General features: G+C 37.7%; 3 protein-coding genes across 3 annotated transcripts; 2 read left to right on the plus strand and 1 right to left on the minus strand.

The window, feature by feature from the left end:
- Positions 1 to 10: 10 nt before the first annotated feature.
- On the plus strand, positions 11 to 3740 carry LOC106154202 (uncharacterized; the record flags this gene model as incomplete). Its single annotated transcript, XM_013528475.2, has 5 exons — positions 11 to 317; positions 1308 to 1487; positions 1737 to 1826; positions 2166 to 2342; positions 2809 to 3740. Coding segments are annotated over exons 1-5 (1428 nt in total), but the record flags the coding sequence as incomplete, so codon positions are not given.
- On the plus strand, positions 3740 to 6689 carry LOC106154600 (uncharacterized). Its single transcript, XM_013528996.2, has 3 exons — positions 3740 to 4296; positions 4718 to 4862; positions 5507 to 6689. The coding sequence occupies exons 1-3, from the start codon at positions 3759 to 3761 to the stop codon at positions 5631 to 5633; spliced, it is 810 nt and encodes a 269-aa protein (XP_013384450.2). The 5' UTR covers positions 3740 to 3758; the 3' UTR covers positions 5634 to 6689.
- Positions 6690 to 7361: 672 nt separating this feature from the next.
- On the minus strand, positions 7362 to 12549 carry LOC106154590 (uncharacterized). Its single transcript, XM_086995385.1, has 6 exons — positions 12378 to 12549; positions 11852 to 12026; positions 11214 to 11330; positions 9881 to 11042; positions 9301 to 9419; positions 7362 to 8499 (listed from the first exon to the last, which is right to left on the minus strand). The coding sequence occupies exons 1-6, from the start codon at positions 12458 to 12460 to the stop codon at positions 8395 to 8397; spliced, it is 1761 nt and encodes a 586-aa protein (XP_086851511.1). The 5' UTR covers positions 12461 to 12549; the 3' UTR covers positions 7362 to 8394.
- Between the last annotated feature and the right edge of the window lie 148 nt (positions 12550 to 12697).

Genomic DNA, 12697 nt, shown 5'->3' on the forward strand with positions numbered 1-12697 from the left:
AGGGGTGCAGCTTCCACTACTTTGTGTAACATTTGGCCGTCAAGTTTTGAATTCGTTTCTTTCAAACCAAACAGGTTATCGGGTCGGGTATGCCACAATCTGTACAGATCCTTGTAAAGCAGTCACATAACCAAATAAATGCATTTGTGAGCTTGGTTAAAAAAATAAATGAAATAAGCAATTATTAGTCGCCATTTCGTTCTACCAGGTCACCTGACTACTGTGACACCTGACACACCACAGAAGGCAGCTCTAGCTCGGTATCAATATGGCCGTGGTTTCAACCTTGTTTGTGATTAGTTTTGCTGTGATTCAAGGTATGCATTTTACTTTTAAAAATCGTGTTACGTCTTTTGCCGATATGATGTTTGGTATCATGTTCCAAAATCAACTGAATTTGTTTCTCAAGTAGGACACTAATGCCGAAGATGATCGTTGCATTTTCGCAAGGGGGCGGTTTCTACTCATGACCAGCGTGGTAACGAACATTTCTCTAATTGTCCTGCTTTATTGATGCAATTATCAAGGGAAAAGTACATAAATGCTTTATCTCTATTTTTTAACGAACTGGGCGATAGACTAGTGCAAACATATCTAAGACCCAGATATTGAGGTGTTCTGTTGCTTGTCATAAGAGACACATCTATGATTTTAGAAAGAAACATAATAAGGGTAGCCCATAATTAAAAGTACAGTTAGTTGGTCATCCCAATATTTTATAACTGCTGTCATCATTTTCATCACATTAAGTGTTATGAATATTTTGAATCCGAAACCAGGGGTAATCCTAGAGAGGGGTAAGAAACGTCCATTGTTCTCGTCAGTGAGGCTAACCAAATTCAGGGTATGTACGCACAGACAGAAAACCATGTATTGTGGGAACGTTACTAATGAAGCCACTGGTAGTACTAGTAGATATCAGTCTGTAGTCTAGAACAAGCACCTCGTCGACGAGTGAACAGTTGTCAAAAACAAAAGACTCAGGTGTGATAGATCGACTACTGTTCGCGCGTGCCGCAAAGACCAAGCCCAATTGCCCCTCAAGGTCACAAACTAATATCCGGTGCTGACGGCTAGGCTCGTCATAATCATATAAGTAGCGCGTTTCCACCCCCTGCCGAAACCTGTTGGAAGCAAAGGTAACTTAACATTTTAAGATAAAGCTTATTTGTAATGCTTGATTCATTTCAGCGCAAATCAAGGCAAGTCAAGCAATGCCAAATAAATATTAAGTGTTGCAGAGGTAAAAGACGTGTATAAAACCATAGTCCTTGCTTGTAATTATCAATATTACTCCTTCAACACAGTGGCAGCAGAGACCTGCTTGCAGGTCACTGAAGACAATGGCGCACGATATCTTCGCTGCTTCGCCACTTTTGACGCCAAGGTCACGTGGGTGACGGCCAACGCCACGTGCTCTCGCTTTGGTTGGTCCCTCGTGCAGGTTGATACCCAACAAGTGCAAGTTCATGTCCAGAGATTGCTAGGTTATTTATTTATTTATTTATTTATGTATTTATTTATTTGTCACACAGATTCATGGAGTAAATAAATATGATAGTATTCAATGATAGTTTTCAATGCAGTTTCATAAAATAAAGTCCATTTAGTTTTAAATGGCTGATATCTAACTTACCACAATAGAATATGCTGCTGTATGCTATCAAGACGTAATCAAGGAGATTACGTGCCTTTTGAAGACATTTTCTAAACTTTGCTTTTGACATTTTTTTTAGGAAATCGTGGTTTTGAAGCAACTTGGCTTGGCGCCTATAGCGAAAGTTACCAACTTCATGGTGGGGAATCTCTCTGGAAGTGGCTAAGTGGTTCGTATGTTAAATTTATATTGTCAAAAAGAGGAATTTCAATTGTTCCACATTTAAAACTAAAGGAATGTTAAATAAAGTGCTCCGATGGAATTAATCTGTAAAGCCTGTTGATAATTTATATGGTTAAACGTTTCACTTTCAACACTGAAAATTTAAGCTATGCCTAAAAAATGCTTAGGTAAAGATTTAATGTTAGTGTAGAGAGTGAAAGGTTCAATCTAATAATGGTATATATAAATAACTAACAGAGTAACAACATTCGCTAATTTTTAGTGTAATAACTTACAACTAAAATGATGTGTATTTTATCTGATATGAACGTGATTTGTGTTTCAGGTACGCCCGTGGAAGACACGTATAATGACTGGGCGGAGGGCGAACCCTCAGCGTGGTGGCCTTACTACCTGGGGGACAGAGAATGTGGTTTTATGCAGGCCAAGCAGGGGTGGCGCTGGGGAGCGTCCCCTTGTGATTCCGAGGAGAACGCGGCCTTTCCGTATATTTGTGAATTTGGTAAGTTTATTTTGTAAATTATTGGGAATGTGGAAATGTATGTGTGAGAACGATATTTGTTTCTTGAGTTTTAAACTGCATAATAATTTTCAAATCAGAGGTGGAATGGAGGGAGGCCGGGGGGTGTTATGATATGCAGAGAACGAGGCGATGCGCAAAGATGGTAATCTGGAGCACGTGGAGAAATATTATTTATTTTTAAATACCTCTCCGTGATTGCAATTGGTATTTTGTTTGCATTGAGGTCAGTTGTAAAACCAAACAGTAATGATAATAATGACAATATTCTTCATTTATAACCTCAGTCAAGCATGTCGAGAATTCTGCACCTTTGAAGACCCATTGTCCCGCATCAACAAAAGATTGTTCTTTTTTTCACATGTTGCATTTTACAGTAGATTCTCTGAGAGTATCCCACTTGTCAACAGAGATCTATCTGATAGTTAACTGAATGTTGCTCTTTAAGGTATCGAACTATCAAATGGTACGGAGACTTCTGTCGTTCCTGCGCCCGTTTCTTCAACGAACAATCCCAAAACGACAGCAGTGGCCGACATTGGGACAACTACGGCACCAACCAGTGTAACATCTACCATTGCGCTACCAGTCACAGCCTCCACGATAAAGCCAACTACATCGGCAGCAACGTCAACATCATCAGTGACAACAGTGCCAGCTACAACAACTACAACTACTATCCAAAATACAACAAATGGACACAATAACAGTAGTGCAGGACCCAAAACATCCACATCACCATTTGGTACCAGTACGACGACGCCTAGCCAGAATTTTCTGAATATAACCGTAACAGCTAACACAACGACAGGCATAAGTACAACCGCTGCACCTTTTGTCAACTTGACTTCACGAGTTACTGAGACGTCAGCACATGTTCCCATGACAACGGTCCCCGTTGCCGTGACAACAGCCACTGATGGTAACGTAACTGCTAGTCCTAATATAAATACAACACCTGTTGGTACAACTTCCACAAAAACGCCCTCAACTGGTGCCATCTCAACAACAATTGGTACCATGACAACGGCTTTACACGTGCCAATTACAACAACTGGAAAAAATATGACAACAGCAGGGACAAATATAACAACACCAAGTACTAGAGCTGCGTTACAAAGTTCCACAATGCCCAGTATCAATGTTACAACGACAGTAACAACAGTCTTTACCAACACCACAGCATCTGGCACAAGTATTACCCCACCAACGGCAACAACAGCATCTGGTACAAGTATTACCTTACCAACAACAACAGCATCTGGTAAAAGTATTACCTTAACAACAACAACAACAGCATCTGGTACAAATATGACCTCACCAACGGCAACAACAACATCTGGTACAAGTATTACCTTACCAACAACAACAGCATCCGGTACAAATATTACCTCACCAATGGCAACAACAGCATCGAGTACAAGCATTACCTCACCAACGGCAACAACAGTATCTGGTGCAAATATTACCTCACCAACGGCAACAACAGCATCTGGTACAAGCATTACCTCACCAACGGCAACAACAGTATCTGGTACAAATATTACCTCACCCACGGCAACAACAGCATCTGGTACAAGTATTACCTTACCAACGGCAACAACAATGACTTCAAATCATACATTACCCGCCAACCTCACCGCTGTCCCCACGAAAACAAATGGCACAACAGCAGCGCCATCCACCACAACGCCTTTTAGTTACAATAGTAAAACACCCATCATCAATAATTCAACACCACTTACCACTGTCTTTGTAACAAATGTAACATCAGCGGCACCAATAACTACAGTATCTCTGCAAAATGTAACGAACACCTCAGCGACAGTGACGGCGACAGTAAATACATCAAATAGTGAAACTTCAACAAATTCTTTCTCTACCGGAAGTAACGAGCCGCTTGCTATAACGAGCACTTTGGAAACGCCTTCCACAGGTATAATATAGTTCATTCATTTCAAATTTGATCTAAATTTTATAGTTCATTTTAAAACATTTTGATAAATATTATTAATAATGGGAATTGAGCAGAATATGACTAACAAAAACATCACCATATAATGCCTTTTTGAAATGTGGTATCGTTTTAGAAATTTGCCAATTCAGTTGGTTTTTTTATACATTCGGTTTCAAGATGATTGTCGGTTTATGTCAACATTCTCCATTCATTCAATATCTATATCGATGCAGAATATGGACATTTTCCCTATGTAATTATATGCCTTTTTTATTATTTTAATAATTATAATAATTTTCAAATTTGAACATGGACAAAATTATAAAATTACGTCATCACGTAATTTTGTCCACGATTTTACAAACTGGCAAATAAAAAAACGTGTTTGTTTTAATTGCAGGCGGCAGTACGGCAGCGCCATCTAGTGGCGGGAACTCTGGGACACCTGGTGGCGTCACAGAGCAGACAGCAGTTGTGGCCTCTGTCGTTGGTGTAATCGTGGTGATTGTTCTGATAGCAGTGGCACTGTTTATCAGAAAGCGAAGGTGATAAAACGTGATAATTTGTTCCTCTTATTAGGGTGCTTTCCCATAGATTTAGATCGATCCAGAGATTAAGATTTAGATCGACCTAACTCCCTGGGGGTTCCCGCTAAATTGCAGTCAGCCGAGCGGGCACCATAGTTAATTACCCCCTTACAGCTTTTAGTAGGCGGGACAGACGCTTAAGCCGGCCAAGCTGACAGTAATCTAGTGAGACACCCCACAGGGATAGATCGATCTAAAAATCTATGGAAATGGGGTGTTAAGTTATTGTTGCTTGAATATGTATTTTGGAATATTGAAACGCAAACTGTATAGTATTAAATTTTGAACTTCATACGACATCTGCAGCATGACGGACAAAAAATTTTTTAAACTTTCGTTCGTCTAAGTCTAAAAGGGCTGTTCAAACTTTTGAATTTTAAACAATAAACCCAAGACATTTTATGTTTACGCATATTGTATAATTTTTCATGAGTATTGCTAATAATACATGTAAGAAGGTAATTTTAGTTGGCAATCTTTAATTTGAGTGCGAAATTGGTAAGTTTAGAACATGTTTTAAATTCTTTAGATTTTTGAGAGAACGTTGAGCGCAGTTTTGAAAATCCATTAATTTTATTATTATTTATTATTATTATTCACAGGAAGAATAGAAGTTATACTCACCTTACTGAGGTCTGTTCTATGGAGATCGTGGCGACACCTCCCGGGGGTGTGACAAGATACGGGAGCGCGGGAACCGTGGACCAAAGGCAAACTCTGGCATGCTAAAGGAAAAGACTGCCATAGACACCATCCCCCGTATACGTATACACCATCGATTAACGTAGATCGATGCAACTTTTCGGGGACTCTCGCTGAGTGCAATCAGCTTAACTAAATGACACGTCCCCTCTTGTGACACGTCCCCTCATGACATGTACATTACCCGTAGGACGCCACGGCCAATGACAAATGTTATGTTTATAGTAAGGAGTTGATATTTCATCCAACCCATAAACAACATGGTGAGGGACATTTACCGTATTGCCCTGCTTAACTGCACGCCTAATGTGATCACACTTTCGCAAATTTGTGAGGAAAAAAAGGGATAGAAATGATTTAAACAAACAAGAAGTTGAACCTCAAATTAATTTTACTGCTGCCCTGGGACAGATAATGAAGTGTCCCGTTACTTGAAGAACGTGATATGTGCATTGCTTGCGCTTGTTGAACATGTGATATCTGTGTTTAATATTTATAAAAAAAATATTAGAAAACCAAAATGTAAAAAAATACAATTTATTTATATATAATGTGATATTAGTATTGCTTGCACTTTTAGAAGTCGAGCAATTCTTTAAAATTGCAATCATTTTAAGTATATGTATAATAATTCCATTTTATAATATGTCATCATCTTCATCATATGTTACGTTTTGAGCCCACAAGTGCATGTAGGAACTAGCTCACATTTCTCAGCTCAAACTTCTATGTATGATTTATTTCATAATAATATTCATACCCCAAGGCAAGACGAGCTATGCTATAAACTTACATATTTATTTCACTCATTATCTATTCATTCAAATTAGGTTCATATATTTTCGCTCAGTGCATTAGACTCATGAGAACATTCCGCGGATAGTATCTTGAATTGTACATAGGAAGATAATGTAAATAGTGTACAGTATTGAAAATAATATCCATTTGTTATTAGATTATTGTTAAAGAGAACAGACTTAATCGTAGTTAATAAAATGCAGTATACAGGACTAAAACAAAATACATATATTGGAAACATGCATCAATATGAAATAGTCTATGTAATTTATTAAAATGGTGAATTAATTTGTTTTCTTAGTGTCATAAATATTTTACTGAACAGTAATAGTGCACTGTTAAATGTTTGGAACATGGTCAATCACAATGTCAATTACAATAAAAGTTTCATGTCAATAAGTGTTATTATCATACTTGGAACTTTTCAAACCAATACCCTGATGAAGCTGGACAAGAAGTACAGGAAATATTGACTGGGAAGGTATCAGTTTATTACTGAAGATGCACTTTGACAGATTATCGAGTGCTACAAACAGATGCTTAAAAGTAAATGGTAACTTAGCTTTGTATTATTATTTATTTCATACAAAAACATGATTGCATATTGCACCTATTTACAACAGAACTACTATTGCATCTTCAAAACCTGCTTCTCACTCTGGTTGAAGTTAGTTGAATTACCTGTTAATAATAATCCAGTTTCTGAAATTGGCCAATTTGTTGGATTCTTGATACAACAACATGAAAATCACGGTGATAAGTGTATATTTTCCATTAATAAACAGATTTAGATTTAGGTACAAAAAAGAGGCAGGTATTAAATATTTACAATTTAATTTTCTCGACGAGCAGAAAACTCCACAAACAAATATTACAAACGAGTAAAATAGAGCTTCATATAGCACCTTACGCCTGTCAGAAGTGACAATCTTAACTGAAAAAAGCAACCACCACAGATGAACTTAAATAATAATAATTATTATTTAGCACCTTAAAACAACATGTTTTACATTCATAATTTAAGAATTTCGTCAATTTTAGACCAACCCACACGCTGAGCTATAGGCTGAGCTACCCAGCTTACTCATGGCATTGGTGTGTATAGTTTTCAGACAAAGTCCATGATTATAACAGTGAACACAAAATCAAATAAAGATGATAAATGATGATTATCCCATTAACTTATTTAAATGAAAATACCCCATACAAACTATTGCCACTTTCATTTACACATAAAAATGTCAGGAAATGTTCATCCCTATAAAAAAACACAGTCATGACAACAGCTATCATACTACTTAAGTTAATAGACAACTCGATTCCAGTGAAGATTGGTCAGATCTTGGTATTTCCAAGGGCACTCGTCAAATTTTCAACTGATACCTCACTCCATTTGCAAGCATCGACTTCGGGGGTGGGGGGGGGGGGGCTACAGACTTCATGACAACACACTTTCTCACAGTTTTCATTTCGCGATTGATTTGTGCCAGAAACGTTATGTTGTGAGAATGGAACAACTTTCTTTAAGCCCTTATTTTAACTCTATTGAAACCCCCTCCCCCCCAATATGTGAAGCAAGTTATAGTATCCAGGAAGGAAAACTGATTTTTCCATTAGTCCTTTTCGGGTTTTTTCCCTGCGAAGGAAAAGTGGATATTTGCAAACAGCCTATCCATCTTTCAGCCAATTGAGTTTGTTTTGCGTAATATTGTCCCATTCTTTCTGAAAAACTTAACGCAGCTGAGCCATTCAAGAGCATAACTTCTCGACAGCCTCAGCCAGTGTAAGTTAAAGTTTTGCACCTATTTGCATTCATATAATATTACATTAATAAGCGGTCAATTCTGGTCTCCTCTGGTACCCTTAATTTCAATTATTATTGTACTTATGTAATTTCTTAAAGAGCAGAGTGTTTTGGGCTATGAGAAATAACACATTCAGCCTCTGGAGGAGAGGGGGGTGGGTTTTGGCGAAAGGTGGGGGAGGGGGATCACAGGCATCCACAATGGAATTCTGCACTGGCATCTCTGACTTGGTCTATAGAACAGCCTGCACACAGGGTGTGGTACCACTTATCACAGTCATCACACTGCACCTGAAATAGAATACTTTACTGTAAGTACTCACATATTCCCGGCCATTACAATATTAGCATCATTTTCCATTAATTACAAAAATGTGTTCAGAAACAAACTAAACTTGCTTTCCTGACTTTTTACCTGTTGTTATTTATACAACATCATTCAAGGTAAAGTAATGATTTTAATTTGAATTCATTATGTAAATTACCATTAATCTTGAACTTTGAACTGACATTTGCTACTGTTGAATAACATAAGCAATTTCAATGGATGATTCACTTTAATTCTAATAAGCAAATTCCAAAAAATTACTAAAAAAAACAGTGAGATGATTTTTTAAACACTATTTTATTGCAAATAATGTAAAAGTATCCCAAGGAAAGGATTAACCTGGTTATTTAGTATATAATCTCTTATAAGGTTACTTATCCAGTCCATTTCTAGTTCACTTTCCCAGTTCACTTTAAAGTCACCTACAAAGTCCAGTTCAAGGTCACTAAAGTAATTCACTTTAAGGTCACTTATCTTGTTCTCTAAACTCTCTATGCCCACCCAGTCACCCAGTCACCTACCCAGTAAACTTTAAGGTCACTTACCCAGTCCAGTTCAAGGTCCCTACAGTACTCCACTTTAAGGTCACTTACCTATGCCCCCCCTCCCCCAAGTCACTTACCCAGTTCACTTTAGTTCACTTGCCCAGTCCACTTAAAGGTCACTTACTCAGCCCAGTTTAGGCCACTTACCCAGTCCACTTTAAGGTCACTTACCCAGTCCACTTTAAGGTCACTTACCCAGTCCACTTTAAGGTCACTTACCCAGTCCACTTTACTCCCTGTGGGTTTCACACAGTCATAAGAAGCACAGGTGTCTTCATCATAGTGCCAGTACCAATCTTCAGACTTCTTCCTTTTTCTGTTACCAGCCGAATGTTTTCCTGGTAAAAATTAAGACATGACACCATTATTCATTCACTGCAATTTCTTAAAATGAAAACGTGATAAACAAGAGCTTAAGTGGGATCATGCCATCCACATTTGCCAAAATTCCCTTTAGGATAAAAAAATTGACTAAGAAAGATAACCGAGAAATTCTTAATGTTTTGACACCAATAACCTTTTTAACCATTGTGCCCAATACATTTATTGTGGGTCCACTTATATAGGTCCTCACTGTGGTAATCTGGCTGTTACCACATACAAGTACAAAAATAAAAAACTTTTCAAGAGACTGCAGGGTTAAAACATCAGAAAACATATGTCAATGCATGGTTTATCACCTAATTTTTATCATCATTATATATAAATCTAAAAAACAATGAAAAGCATTTCACCATGTTCTATCATAGCTAAACTGGATAAGATCAGGGGGGAAATTTATGCTTGTTGTTCAACTAACCCCTGTTTCCAAGTTTTCTCCCTCTCTTTTCATATCGTTTGCTGGACATTTCCTTGACATGTACAGTACCATTATCATCAACATCATCATCATCATCATGGCTGACCACATGACTTTCTGCATTGTCATGCTGATGGTTAATGTCACCAGTATTGCTACTGTCAATGACAGCATTGTCACCTAAATGTTTACTGTCACCAGTTATGATACTGTGACTAACAGCATTGTCAAGTTGATGGGTACTGTCACTTGAATCGATGTGGATTGCGACATCATCACCATCGTCCTGCGATTCAGCAAAGATGTCCTCCATGCTGCAGGCATCGAAGCTCTGCGCTCTTCTCACTGCTTCCAGAAACACAGTGTTGTCCTCATCTGTACTGTGACCTTGACCCTCAAGGTCAGAAGGGTGTTCTTTCAGGTCCAGACTTTCACCATGACCTGTCAAATCTGGGTCAGGTCGATCTCGGTCCCCAGTTTTGGTGGCACTGATCCCATTCACGAAAAACATCATTTGATCTCTACTGGTCAGAATCTGCTGGTCAGTTTTAGCCTCATTAGAGCTGTGGACACTTCTACTGATTTGATTGTCATTCACAGACAGATGGAAATCCTGTGGTGATAGGTGCTCCAGGACTAAATCTTGACTGTCAGTTTTGTGTCCCATATTAGGCATGCTAGACTCCTTATCATCTTTTGACTTGTCTTGTCCCTGACATAGCATTTTATCATTTTTCAAGTCTTTGTGTATCACCACAGTGCGACCAAGCTTGGATAATTCTTCGGAAGTAACTGACTGCCCAGCTTGACATTTATTTGTACTGTCATTACAATGATCATATATGTTGAACTGTTGGTATTCTAAGAGGTCTTGTTCTATTTCTGGTGTCATTTCCCTTTTTGTGTCTTTATCGAGATGACTCAGGCCCATTTTATTTTCACAAACTGTGTATATAGTATTGACACTGTCATTGAGCTGCAAGGATTCTCTCACTCTATTTGCAGCAGTTTCAGAAAAGCATCTGCGACTATTGTCTTTAGGAAGAGTATTGGGGTCCATGTCAGAAAGCACCGTCCTCTCGTTGTCATCTTCATGTACTGAATCATCCCTAGTTACATTATTTGTTCCCTCAGTGTCTCCCTCTTTTGGCATAATCTCAAACTGAAACGTAAGAGAATATGAACTGTTGTTATTGCTGTTGCTTTTTGTCTATTTTCTTATAAAATATGTTACAAAAACTGATTCTCTTTTTTTTTCAGTTTAAAATCGTTCTTTTAGGGTATTACAAATAAAAATTTCATTCTAAAATGAGTGGACAATCATCATGCTTACCTTATAGATGAACTCTGAGTTTTCCTGTGGCTCATATTGGCCTGGTTTGATCTGTGCTGCCATCAAATGGCCAAATGCTATAACGTCTCCCAAGTTCAGCTTACAGCAACCTTCTATCTGGAATGTGTTTCATAGTAGCAACAAATTAGTCTTTTTTATTAAAAGAGAAAAATGCACATTACTTTGAAACATTTGTTTTATCAAATCAAAACCTAAAATATGCCAAAGTCTTAATAAGAATGGCATAAGTTCATCTGAAAAAGAAAAATCGGATTCAGTCTGAGAGTTATTATAAAACAATTAGTGTAATAAAGAAGATCAACATTGTTTACATGCAGAATATTCAAGGGTAACATCATACTTAAATAATTTGCTTCAGCCAAATGTCTTATATTGCACTGAAGCCACAAAAATATGGAAAAATGTGACTACATTTTTCAAATTTCCTCTGGCTCACAGTGACCATATTTTTGTCCAACTGATACAAAGGAGGTTGATGATGATAACTGGTGAAGAATTATCCAAATTCTGTAGGAAACAAACTTATACTTTGTGTCACTTATATGAAGGAGGTTGATGATAACTCGTGTTGAAGACACTCTCTGCTAGGCTATGAAACACAGGGCACTCTCCCTTACCCTAATATCATTGACATAGGTCCCATTCAGGCTGCTGTCAGTGAGGTAGAAATTGTTTTGCACCCTGTCTATCATAGCATGTCTCCGAGATATCAGGTTTGGGTGCAGCTTAGAGTCCAGGTAAAAGTCTTGTCTGCTTGGTTGGCGCCCCAGAATGATGTGATCTTCTTGTAACCTGTGGAAATAGCAATTTTAGTTTCGATAGATCACTAGCTGAGAGTCTGTCAAGACTATACTATTAACTTTAGTTTTTTTTTTTTTTTTTTTTTTTCAGACATAAAAAATTTACGCATAAATAAATAAACAAAGTTATGCAATAACAGACTACTAACTTTTTCAATTTTACATGCCCAGTAAATTTCTTTGTTACATTTCATTTATTGTATCGGTTCTGTGATTGTTCATACACGTGCGTGTATTTTCGTGTGTGTGTGTGTGTGTGTGAGAGAGAGAGAGAGAGAGAGAGAGAGAGAGAGAGAGAGAGAGAGAGAGATAAAATGAATCTAAGCAAGAATAAGGCTAAGACCTGATAACGGGTTTGACTCCTGGGGCAGTGGGCGGCTTTCCTATACGCCGTATCTGATAGCTAACGTCTTCGTTTGTCACCATAATTCAAGAATTTTCTGACCTTAAACTAGAGAACTACTACTCTATCATATTTACCGCGAAGTCCTATTTGTCGCACTTAAGCGAGAATTTGCGTGAGCATTGACAAATATCTCTCTCATGTATAATTTAGTCCAGAGTCATACATTTTTCATGTTAATATCGAATGGAATTGTATATGTTGTACCCAAATGGTGCAATATCAAGTAAAATAGAATGTTTTGATATGTTTTTAAAAGT

Source organism: Lingula anatina, chromosome 9, assembly GCF_051362555.1.
Source record: "Lingula anatina isolate TDL-2025a chromosome 9, LinAna3.0, whole genome shotgun sequence".
NCBI classification, from domain to species: domain Eukaryota; kingdom Metazoa; phylum Brachiopoda; class Lingulata; order Lingulida; family Lingulidae; genus Lingula; species Lingula anatina.